General features: G+C 51.8%; 1 protein-coding gene across 1 annotated transcript in view; it reads right to left on the bottom strand.

The window, feature by feature from the left end:
* Nfatc1 (nuclear factor of activated T cells 1) overlaps positions 1-12,297 on the bottom strand; it is a 105,583-nt gene that overhangs the window by 69,982 nt on the left and 23,304 nt on the right. Inside the window, exon 3 of the mRNA XM_032885878.1 lies at positions 8,847-9,006. Coding sequence (XP_032741769.1) covers positions 8,847-9,006 — 160 coding nt within the window. The remainder of the gene's footprint in view (positions 1-8,846; positions 9,007-12,297) is intronic.

Below are 12,297 nucleotides of genomic sequence, written 5' to 3'. Positions count from 1 at the left end.
CTCTCTTCTCTCTCTCTCTCTCTCTCTCTCTCTCTCTCTCTCTCTGTTGTGTGTGTATGTTAATTTGAGCCTATACTGTATGAACACGTATGTATTTTGAAGCCTGTGCATTTGCTTCACGAATGTGTTCCCTAGATGAGCAAACACATGTTTATGAGTACATGAGCACTTGATTTTCTGTGTGCACGTATGAACCCACAGCAGGACTTAATTTTATATCACGCAATTATGAGGACTCTTTCTAGGAAGACAATGAGTGTAACAGTGACCAAAATCATGCTTGTAGATACAGACAAAACTAGGTCTACTGACATCCCTCAGATCCTAAGGGCTAGTGGCCAGTACACACACGGTCTTCCGGAAGAAGTCTGAAGCTCGGGCCAGCACAGAGACGCTGTGAGAGGCTGCACGTAGCAACTCTGGGTCTTTTCATGTACGAACTTTCTCTACTTTTCTAAGAAGGCAGAAAAATAAAAAATAGAATAAAAACAAAATGGGTGTGTCTGTGTAAATATTACAAGGGCTTAAGTGCCAGAGACCACACACCCTGGCCAAGCCTGCCAGACGTTCACTGAGAGCTCAAGTGCTACACCTTCACGGGGACTTGATTTCCACTGGCAAAGTCATTCTACCTTGCTGGGGGCCTGAAGCTGTTCCAAGCCTCTTGTAATCAGTTGTTTAATTTACCCCAAATATCTCTTGAGTGCCTGCCTGGTACACTCAAAGAAAACCCAAGCTTCATCTCCGACCCAGTGAACAATCTTCTATGGAGAATGTCTGATGTCCCTGAAGCACCGGGAAAAGGCTTGTGCTTGGCACCGGGCTCAAACATGCATTTCCTTCCTTTCAAAGGCCTTGGAATCCACCTCCCAGAGCCGGTCCGGTCCTGTCCCCGTCATCTGGTGCAGTTTCTCACACAAAAGATCCTAGTGCAGGTTTGCTAGGAGGAAGCAACACTCTACGACTTTCAGAAAGGGACTGTGAGCTCCGTGGCTCTCCTGCCAATTGAACCCCGACTCCCTGCCTCCACCTGGGAAGATCTAGACCCTCGAGGCTCTGCGCAAGTGCAGGTGCATCAAATGCACCCTCGAGGCTCTGCGCATGTGCAGGCGCATCAAACATACCCTCAAGGCTCTGCGCATGTGTAGGTGCATCAAATGCACCCTCGAGGCTCTGCGCATGTGCAGGTGCATCAAGTGCCATCCTGTGCCATTCGTGAGGTCAGAGTCTAGACTCACTTTCTTATAGGGTCCTGGAAAGTGAGCTTCCGTTCCATCCCAGAAAATAGCTCACTCACAAATTTTGTGCTTCCCCTCCCAGGCTGAGGAAGACTGAGGCACATATAAGGTGGGGAAGGGGGCCATGGCAGACTAAGAAGAAACCAGTTTTCGGGCATTTTTCCCTGAGCCTCGGACCTCCATCAGATGTGAATTCTATGACCTGGGATACCACAGGGACAGGACTAATGCCCCCCCAGGTCAGCGTGGACATCTAAGGAACACTGCTCACAGGAACCACCAGGGTGCACCTGGGTGAGGATCAAAGGCCTGCTCCTCGGGGAGGCCGCTCCTGGGGGGAGGGGGGGCGCTCCTCGGGGAGGCTGCAGTCCATACCTGCTTTATCTGACTCCAGCCCAGCACCTCTGCTCTTCTCCCAGAGGGTCACCATCCTGCCTTGCATGTTGACTCGGGAGAGCTGCAACCTCCCCTACCCATTACTTGAAGGCTTCTTGGTTAGAAGGGAATGGGATCTTCCTGGGCATGATATTGGAGGAATTTTAAACCAAGGGCACATGGCTGAACCAGGATCCATCCGTTCTGCACAAGATCAATGGCCCTGTTGTCCGGGACTGACTCCCACCAAGCCTGAGAAATTAAAAGGGGCCAGGGGAGAAAGAGAGGCACAAACTCGTGCAACATGTGGGTGGGACGGACCTTAGTGCCCTCATCTTGGCAACTGCAAAGAAGACTTTTAAGGGCCCCCGGGGCCTCAGCGTTCTCAGGAATTGTCAGCATGACCAGGGATCACAGCCTAATCAACCTCGTGCATTTCAGCCCGGATCATCTCTGGGTTGAGCATGACATTTAGCGTCCCCGAGGCTGGCCCTGCAGATGGCAGCGTTCACCCACTCTCTGCCCACCCAAATCCAAGGAAAGAGGCACCGGAGCCAGCAGACTCCCTCTGTAAAACAGATACAGACACTCCCAACACAGGCTCCTCCTTCAGCACCTCATAGACTAGGCCACAACAGACTCAGGAAGCCGCCACCTGGACATTCTCCTGGGAACCAGCCAGACTCCACGGTGACACTCTAGGCAGAGGCCACTCAGGAGCGGCCTTCTATACCATGCCGCGTAGTGCATCGCAACCCGTCTCCATGGTGATACCAAGTCCAGAGACAATATGGCCGCTGTCCTGAACTCCAACCTTTCCATTTTGCAGAGTCCGGCCTGTGGCTGCCACCATTCTAATGGGTTTTACTGGCCCTGGAGAGATGGCTCAGTGGTTAGAGCGCCGACTGCTCTTCCAGAGGTCCTGAGTTCAAATCCCAGCAACCACAGTGTGGCTCGCAACCATCTGAAATGGGGTGGAAAGCCCTCTCCTGGTGTGTCTGAAGACAGCGACAGTGTACTCACATCTAATGGGTTTTACCGTTTACAGTGTGGATTGTAGGGCTCCAAGCATCCAAGGAGTGTATGGAAGGGAATCTGATCCTTGCTAGGTTATTAGAGCCCCAAAATGCTGAGAATACAGGGCTAGGGAATCTGAGATGAAGGCCTGAAGACACTCGAAGCTCACAAAGACTTCCTGTTGCACTGATTCCATGATGCCACCCCAGATCCTGTGTGTCACACCAGAGGGGCATTGGCCCTTACTGCTCCTTCTCTCAGCCCCGAGGTCCGTGCCAAGGGCGTCTCCCAACATGACAGTGAGGTCCTGACTCTGGGCCTACATCTACAACCATCCCTGCTGATGCAGAGCCAACTGCCTCCATCCACACAGAGATGAGAAGAAGGCCATCAGGCCAGGCAAAGATACACAGGAGGAGTCCCTCTCCACCCCTGCCTCCCACAGTGATCAAGTCAGGGACAGCTACCGCAACAGACCCAGAGAGAGAGCAACAGTCCTTCTGAGACTCCCAAGAGAACGCTCTGCAGTAGCAACTTCACACTTGCAATTTGTATCTTTGTCACGTCCAAACAGTCTGTGATACTTGTGATGCTTAAGGGTCCTCAGGGACAAGGAAAGCTACAGAGTTACCACTCTGCAGCTCACTTCCGGCCATGGCTGTTGGTGCGAATGCTGGCTCTTGTTTTGTCTCCAGTGACATGGTCCTCATCTCACCTGCCCACTCAAAGGAGTGGAGGGTAGAGGAGGGGCCTGACCGGACCTACTTCACCTGAACCCTAAGTAAGCTCTGCCGGCACATGACTAGAAAGCCGCCAGTAGGCTCTGTATCCCAGACAGCAGCGTCATTTAAACTCTTCCTAGCCTAGAACAAAGAAGCCTTGGCTTCCAGGTCACATTCTGCTTGCCGCCCTGCCTTGTCATTGCCCCCACCTCCCCACAGCTCCCTCGCTGCTTCCCACTCCGCTGGATGGCAAGGCTCACAAATGGACACGGGGACCCCCAGCCTTGAGTACATCAGTGGGGCTTAGCAGAGGCCATCAATTACACCGCTGTAGGCGGTGTAAGCTAAGGGCCCTCTCTGCTCCACTCTCCCACCGCTGTATGAGCTGACCCCACACGTCTTCCTGGCACGACAGCTCATCTCTTACTTCCAGTTGTCTGTCAACCCTCAGCTTCGCCCTCGGGAGCTTGGGCCATAAGCGAAGCTGCAGTGTGTTGGGGAGACTGCAGCCTCCCTCACTGGAATTCCCAGGAAACCCTTATGTTTTCTGAAGACCGGACGTAGGTGCTGAGTGCATGTATGGAAGTGGGCAGAGGGGAAGGCAACATCCAGGTGGGCCAGGAGAGTTCACCCTGTACACGGTAGGCGAGGAAGGGAGAAGGTCTGACTCGCGATGTCCTGAAAGGGAGAGGACTCCATGCAGTGTCCAGGCTGATCTGTAAAAGATTAGCCCAGGCCTCGTGCAGGTTGGCCAACTGTGGGCAGCATGTTTCTGCCTTGGGGGTCAGGCCTGCAGGTTAACCTCCGCTATATGCCTGCTTCACCAGCTTGCAGACCCAGCAGAATAAAGTGATGTATCTCAGAGCTCTGGGCTCTGACGCTCTGACTGGAACACTCTGAGAGACCCTGACTCAGTGTTAGCCTCCAGAGATAACACCGGGAATCCTGGGGGTGAGGCGGGGTGGGGTGTAGGCTCACACAGGACAGAGCATTCCAGGCCACTAAACCAATTGACAAGGTGCCTTCGGGCCACAGGTCAGAAACCCCTCAGGGATTGATTTCTCACAGTATTTCTGACGTGCCAAATCTCCCCTGGGACTTGGTGGGGAAAGACACCACCAAGAAAGAAAAGTAATTATAACAAGGGCTTGGCACGGAGACAATTTTAACAACCTGAGAAATTCAAGTCACCTCCCAGTGGACGTCCTCAGCTGTCAAATGTCTTGCATGATAGAAAAAGCCCCTGCCATGTATGTCTACACGGGAGGGCAAGCTAATTCACAAGACCCTTCTGGCCTCTGTCTGGTCCCTGGGCCGGAACACAAGCCAAGGTTCGTCATGGCTTCCTCTGTGACTCTGCCCCGGTCTCCGCAGATCCTCAAGTACCTGCTGTCTGTGCCCTGAGAGCATATCGCTTGTTTCCACCCCGAGTCCAGGGTCACCTGTCTGGGACACTATCTGTGTCTCTTTGAACTCTTCATGGCCAGGCAGTAGCTGTGCTGGTCACCGTCTTAAATGGCAAGGCCTATGCTGCAAACCTAAATGTTAGGGGCTGGCCAGCCTCTGAGTGTTCCTGTTTCAGTGGCCTATCAATTATTCAAGCAGAGCAGGCCCGTGTGTGATGGGCAGATGCTATCAGGCAGGTCGTTTCGGTGCTTGGTAAACAAAGCCGGAGCCAGTGACCTCCCTCACCCCTCTCCCCACCGTGGGAGGTCATCCTCAGACCACAAAGCCTCGAAATAGGGGCCCCTATAGGCAGGAGCCCGCAAGGCCACAATAGCCTAGGACAAGGTAGACATCCCCTGCTTCCGGAGAATTTGGATCCTCAGTCAGCGGTGGCTAAGACCCAACAGACACAGAGACCTGATAGCCAGAGGCCAGATCAACCTTGCCGGACAGGGATGACACTCGGAGACTTGCTGTAGGGAGCTGGAAAGGCCCTGAGCAAATGCCCCTGCTGTAGACAGAGTATGCGTGACATCTGCTCTACCAGGGCAAGTGTCATAGTCAAGGAAGATCTAGGTCATTTCTCACTCGTTACAATGTAACATCAGAAGCAAGACCACAGCGCGCTCCAGACAGATGTAGGAGCCCCTGGCTCGGAAACTGATACAAGACAGTGGTTAACTGAAGGGAGCCACCATGTCACCAAGGATATCCCCACAGATTTTGTGCAGACCATGCTCACCTAGGGGCTTCAAGGTAGCCCTTAAACTGGGCCTGGGAGCTACCAGGAAAGGTTATAGATGAGCCCTTCCTTACCAGCCCTTCCTTGATTCCAGTGTGACCCATGGCTGCACAATCTGATATGGCTCTTCAGACTAAGGCAGACTGTAAATCCAGACCTCTTGAACCTTGGGTAGCTTGGTGATCGCAGAATTGCTAGAGGGGGCCTGCGGCCATTTTGATGGTTAAGTCCCTAGCATGCAAAACAGACTTCTATGGGAGAAGAAGTAGCACCATCCTGGTGGGGAAAAAAATGAGCCCCGAGAACACAGACCCAAAGGAGAAGTTCCCACCAGGCAGGTTCTTCACCGCCACTGGCCTCTCTGCTGAGGGCAAAGCTGCCTCAGATGCAGCTGCCCCTTCCCCTTCCTCATCTAAAATGCATGGCACTTGGCATTACCAGTAGGTCCAAGTCTGGTCAGTATCCCTGACAACACATACGGGGAAGAGGATCATTGCCCAGAAGCCTCTTTATGGACCATGTCGGAGGGGCATATCTTCCTTTTCTCATTGTCCTCCTGGGCACTCCTAGGGTTTCTCCATTTTGCAGATTGCTACTGTCTTTGTGGACAAACTTCATGAGACACAGAGGAAAATAATCATGGTGGATCTGCTACAGGGACAGCGCTGAACAAGAGAGCTTCTAGGAGATCTCGGGCGAGATGGAAGCCCTCAACAGTTGGGAATGTAAAAGAGACTACTGGGCACAAAGTGGCTTGTGGAGTGGCCGCACACCAGGCGTGTGTGCTGGCCCACGGCCTCACCCAGGTTGCCGTGTAAGTACCCGTCCCTCTAAGAGCAAGGCAAGGTTAGACACCAGAGCTGACGGCGCTAGCCGGTGTATCAAAATAACCCAGAAGCCTGGGGTAGAACTTTGTGGTTAGGCCACTTTCATGGCAACCAAGAGAATTTTCTATTTTCGTGTGTTTCATAATTACGTGCAAATCCTATTTTTATCTAATTTGTGGTCCACCAGCCAAAAAAGAAAACAAAACAAACCCCCTAAAATGCCCTCTTTTTTTTAGCTGTTTACCTCACAGGGGCATAGGTGTGAGCTTATTTTGTGAGACTATCCCAGGAAAGCCCTCGAGTCGCTAATGTCCCACGATGACAGGAGACACAGCTGGGTGTTAGGGAATGTTTTGCTTTGCCTTTCACCCGGTGTTGCAGAAGGGGGTGGCTGTTCTGTGGAAGCTGCGGCGGCCTGGCCTGGTTTTGCCACCTTCCCTTAACACCACCTTAAATAATTTACAGGGTGCTTCTTAAACACTGTTTTAGATTTTGCCACTTCTCAGAAATGCCTCAATTTCCTGGATATCGCCCGCACGCACACACACACACACACACACGGAGAGATAAATGTTGCCCGGAGCTCAAGACACCCGGAGCCTTGGTTCTCCAGGGGCAGCGTGTCAACTCGGCATCTGACACACAAGGCGACGGGTACCAGTGGCTGACAGACTCAAATCCCCCCCTCCCCGAACACAGAGCTCCCCACACTCCTTATGGCTTTATCTCCCCAAAGCAGCTGAGATTCTTACAATCGACAACCACCACGCCCAAGACAGCGCAGACCCCCCCCCCCCCAAATTTCCCGATGGTATTTGCACCCCCCGCTCTCAACCCAGCGCCACTTGCCCGTAAGATCCGAGTAAGTGGAAGCACCCGGGTATTATTTCTCCACTTACTTTCCTGCCTCTCTTTAACAGACTTATTTCCTCTCCTATTAAAATCTGTTCCATTCACCAATAATGCACTTTCATTCAGCGGAAACCGCAGCGGGAGAGGGGAGGTAAATACCTGTAGTTACTCAGCGCAGCTGAAGGCAGGCTCTACCTGACCCCTTCCACCTGCGAAGGTAGAGGCTTAAAATGTCAAGCCAGCTGCTGTGTACTGATGTCCCCAGCATTTTGTCACATCAAGCAGCTAACAAAGTAGGTATTAATTGGCATCAAGCACACAGGCCACAAATATCGCCTTAATATCACCCACAAGCGCCGCTAAAGTGCTCCGTTTTCCGCACCTCGCCCCGCTCGTTCCATGTGGCTGATTGGAGCGTTGGCAAACAGCCATTTGTCTCCATGGCCTCCCGCCCTTGCCTGCTCTTTATTTACCTAAATGGAATAAAATAAAAGTATGGGGTGCCCTGCTGAGTACCCCTTCCAGTTTGCATCGGTCCCGAAATAACAGGGTTGGGCACCCGGGTTTATGATGTTGGGATACTGGGGGGGGGGAGGTAAAGAGCTCTCCACAATGCCACGTGACCAGAGTCAGCCAGAGAACAGGCATTTCTCTGGGTCACTTGAAAAAGGAATGTCTGGGATCTAAAACCCACAAGATAACGGGTGCGACAAAGAGGAGCAAACACAAACCCATACAGCCCATCGGGAGGTCGCCCTGATGCCCAGGGGGAGAAAGACCAAGCTGGATCTGTGATGTTGATGGGCCTCCTGGCTGCCATTGATGAGCTTTTTTTTTTTTCTTCCCTGAAATGACACAGGCGTGATTGTGCCCATCTCAGCCACCTACCTCTCCCTCAGAACTCCATCTCATAACCCTGCTCCCTCAGACCCTACCCTCCTAACACCTTCAGGCAGGCTGAGAAGCAGAGGTCGCCCCATAGACCCGAGACCTGGCACATCCGCCAATTCCACATGTGTGGTGTGGGCGGAGAGCACACATCTGCTCCACGGGCAGAGACTTTGAAAGAGGATGGAGTTGCAGAACAGTCGATGCCATGGGGCCTGGTCTGCAAGAAAGGCTGTTCTGGGCAAACCTTTCAAACCGTTATGGATGTGATGAAAAGCACTGTGCGGTGTCCACAGACAGCCCTTGACTCACAGCGGCCCTGCTTACCATCTTTCTTTTGACTCGATGTTAGTATGAAAGTGATAGCCATTCAGAAAAACTACCCTTTGACTTCTGCATTTTGCTCAGGCAGCCCCTCTTGTGAGGAGAGGGGAGTGACTGATTTTCTGCCTTTGTTCGCCCGTGAGAAGATTTATAGTCAGTGAGGTACGGTGAACACGTTTTGGCTTCTGACATTTCCAGCTTATCAAAGAGTTCACTGGGACATAACCTTGCTGAAGACGAGGAACACGTCTCCTCAGGAGGAAATGGGACGTGCTATTTGGCTAACATTTGACTATCGGGCTCTGAGGTGACTGTGCTTAAAGTCTGAGGAAAGTCCCTAGCTGTGTTTCCATAACTGCTTTGGGCTGAGAAAGGCCAAGGCATGAGCTACTGGCAAATCAGAGCAGAGCCATACCTGCACGACAGGGTGTCCTCCAGCAGAAGCCTTCACAGCTCCCCGGCTGCCTTCCGTCTCATAGTGAGCCCTGTGGTGAGACTTGGGTTGCACCTCGATCCGAAGCTCATATGGACCAGAGTGTGATGGCAGCTGCCAGTCAAGGGCAGGCAGGGATGGGCTGCGAAAGGAAGAGAGGAGCTTTAAGTGCAGGTACCACCATGACAGAGTCGCCCGTGCTGTACCTGAGGCCCCAGCAGCAGACACCGGTCTGCATCTTGATAGGGGAGGACAGTCTCCATAAGGCCATCGTCACTGTGTAATCGTGTGTGCTCATAGCTTGCTGGGGTTTCATGAAGAAAAGAAGTCAGCCAGTCTTTAAGATGCTAACCCAATCGACTGCCCAGAGCCATGGAAGTGGTGCCAACATGGCTTGCTTGTAGCCAGGAGAGTCAGCAGCAGGGCTCTGGATAGCCTTTCTTAGGGACAGGAAGGGTCACCCTTCTCTAGACAAAGCCCTGAGAGGTACCCCTGGCCAAATGAAGTCTAGAAATAACTTCCTTCTGCGATGCCAAGTTACAGCAGACCCGAGAGAAAGAAGGAACTGCTAGACCCACTCCCTCCTCCGGACTGCCTCGTCCCCTGTTTCCAGCCCAGTCCTAACAAGGGGCACCTGTGTTTGTTCCCATTCGGGTCCAAGCTGGGTCATCTCTCTAGGACTCTGACTCACAAACACAATACTAAGTGGACCGAGTGTCCGTGTCTGCCCGGCGCAGAGGCAGGCTGATCACTGAGACTCCAGAGCAACATCACAGAAGGGGTCGGGTTTGTGAAAGTGCTGCCATGCACTTAGAGGCTCGCACTAGACCCGTCAGGGCCCTTTCCTGTGTATGTCATACACCCTGATTCTATCAGCTTGCGGGGTGGAAGGGAGAGCATCCGAGCAGAGGGGTTGGCCAGAAGGGAGGCTGAAATGCCAGGGAGGCACCCCATGGGCGCCGAGCAGACTCCTGCATCGAGGAGAGGATGTGTTTCCAGAGCTGTGGAGCCACAATCCCCAGAGCCAGGGGCAGCAATGGGTTAGGTATTGCGGGAGGAGGCACTGGAAAACATCCCACACCTTCACGGTGTCCCTTACATCTGCGCGTAAGTTTCTTACATCTGCACAGAAAGACTGCTTTGCTATGGACAGAAAAAGAAAGAAAAGCCAACTTCGAAATGAAAAGGACTAGTTGCAACCCCTAGGAAAATCTTAGAAAGTGTGTGACACAGCCAACGGACAGACAGGCAGACAGGCAGACAGGCAGGCAGAAAACGATGAATGGGGGCAGAAAGGAGAAGCATGGTTTACAGATTTAAGATTGTCAACCCTGATTGAAAACTTTCACCACGGTAAACCGGACAGTTCTCCAAACCCACCGAGCTGCATCTTAGATCAGAGACGGGGACTAAGGCTGGAGGAGGAAACCCAGCTGAATACATTGACCCATTGCTGCCACCCCGGAGTCTGAACTACAGGGTGTCAGCATGATTCTGCTGCCCACGGAGGCTCTGACATCAGACCCAGGGGCTGTGGTTGCCTGGGTTGAGCACTCAGGATCGAACCCCAATTTTGTGCTTCAAACGGACCTTCGATTCAGTCCCGTCTTGTCACAAGTTACACTCAATTCAACCCAGGAAACAGCTGGCTAGGCAGGCCTCAGAGACCCCTTGGTTTGTATAAATGAAGCAATCTGAAGTTACCTACACACTTTAAAATCTTATCTCACACATGACCGACCGATCTAGAAACATCGTGGCTTTGCACGCATTTTATACAAAAGGGGGATGCCTTCACAGAACGTATAACTTGCTGTCCTGACTTTTTAAAAGAAAGATCAAGTTTTGAGCATCTTTGTCTATTGGTGAGAACGTTGTTTATAACAGTACCACAAACATTATATAAACATTACTTTATGGCTGGACTTTGATTATTAGCCAGTCCTTTGCCGTTATAAACTCCATTGACCTGATGTCCACAAAATTAAATCAGTGACTATATCTTTGCCCCGTCCTAAAGACACGGTCAGCATTTTAGGGTTCCTGAGGCATTAGCCTCGTGCTTCCCAGAGATATCAGGAAGCACCAACTTGTCATGACGTCAGCCTTATATTTATTTACTTCCAAGACCGTCCTCAGAATGTCTTCATACGCTGCTGCTCACCCCTCCATCCAACGCCCAGGGGAGAGGAGTGGAGGGTATGTAAATAAACATGGGTGTAAATAACACTACTGACCCAGAAGAAAACTTCCGGAACTATCTGGCCCTTAATCATCCTCTTGATTTTAGTCCTGTGTCTTACTGAAGACCTCGCGAGGCCTCAGGACACTCTTCCCGGCTTAGCCTCCACCCCAGCAGAAGCTGGCCACTGCCGTCGGCACTGTCAGACACCATGTGTCTGGCACCTTCTCCTGACCTGTTTTAAAATCGCCACCTATGAAGAACGATCTCATGTCAGCGCAGAGCGTCAGGGCTTGTTAACTACACAGGACAGACAAACCGCCTAAGACACATTACAGGGGCTTGAGAGAGGGTTCAGGGATTAAGAGCACTGACTGCTCTTCCAGAGAACCTGGGTTTGAGTCCCAGCACCCATGGCAGAATGCTCACAGCTGTCAATAACTCCAGATGCACGAGGAGCCAGCACCACCAGTCTCTATAGGTATTAATACTCGTATATGCATGCCCATACACAGACATACACACACCCCCGAACACACACACACCCAAATACACACACACTCTCACACACACATACACACACCCCCGAACACACACACACACACTACACACACACACACACACCTGCACACACACACACACACACACTCCTACATACACACACACACACACACCTCTCACACACACATACACACACACACACACACACACACACACACACAGACACACATACAATACACACACACACACACACACACACAGACACACACACACACACACACACACACACACACACACACACACACACACACACACACACACACAAACAACACACACCCACACACACACACACACACACACACACACACCCTTTGAACACACACACACTCACACACACACACACACACACACACATGCACACACACACACACACACACACACACACACACTTAAACATAAACATAGTAGAATAAGTCTTTGAAAGGACCCTAGCTAGGCAGCAGAGAGATGAACCTGTAGCTATGGCTACTTGCTGCCCACTCTGTAGACCTGACTTGGATCCCCAAGACCCACGCTAGAAGAAGAGAATCCATTCCTGCAAGTTGTCCTCCGGCCTTCACGTGTGTACTATGAGGCGACCACTCAGTAAACAATGAAAAGAAACACGTCACAGAATAAAACGTATGTGCAGACTGGGGGTGAGCCTCCTGTGGTTGGGCCGTGTGTGCTGGCTAACGTCTGTTAAATGTT

Source organism: Rattus rattus, chromosome 15 (assembly GCF_011064425.1).
Source record: "Rattus rattus isolate New Zealand chromosome 15, Rrattus_CSIRO_v1, whole genome shotgun sequence".
Classification (NCBI taxonomy): domain Eukaryota; kingdom Metazoa; phylum Chordata; class Mammalia; order Rodentia; family Muridae; genus Rattus; species Rattus rattus.
Note: the sequence above shows the minus strand (reverse complement) of the source record. Positions and strands in the feature narration are given on the sequence as shown.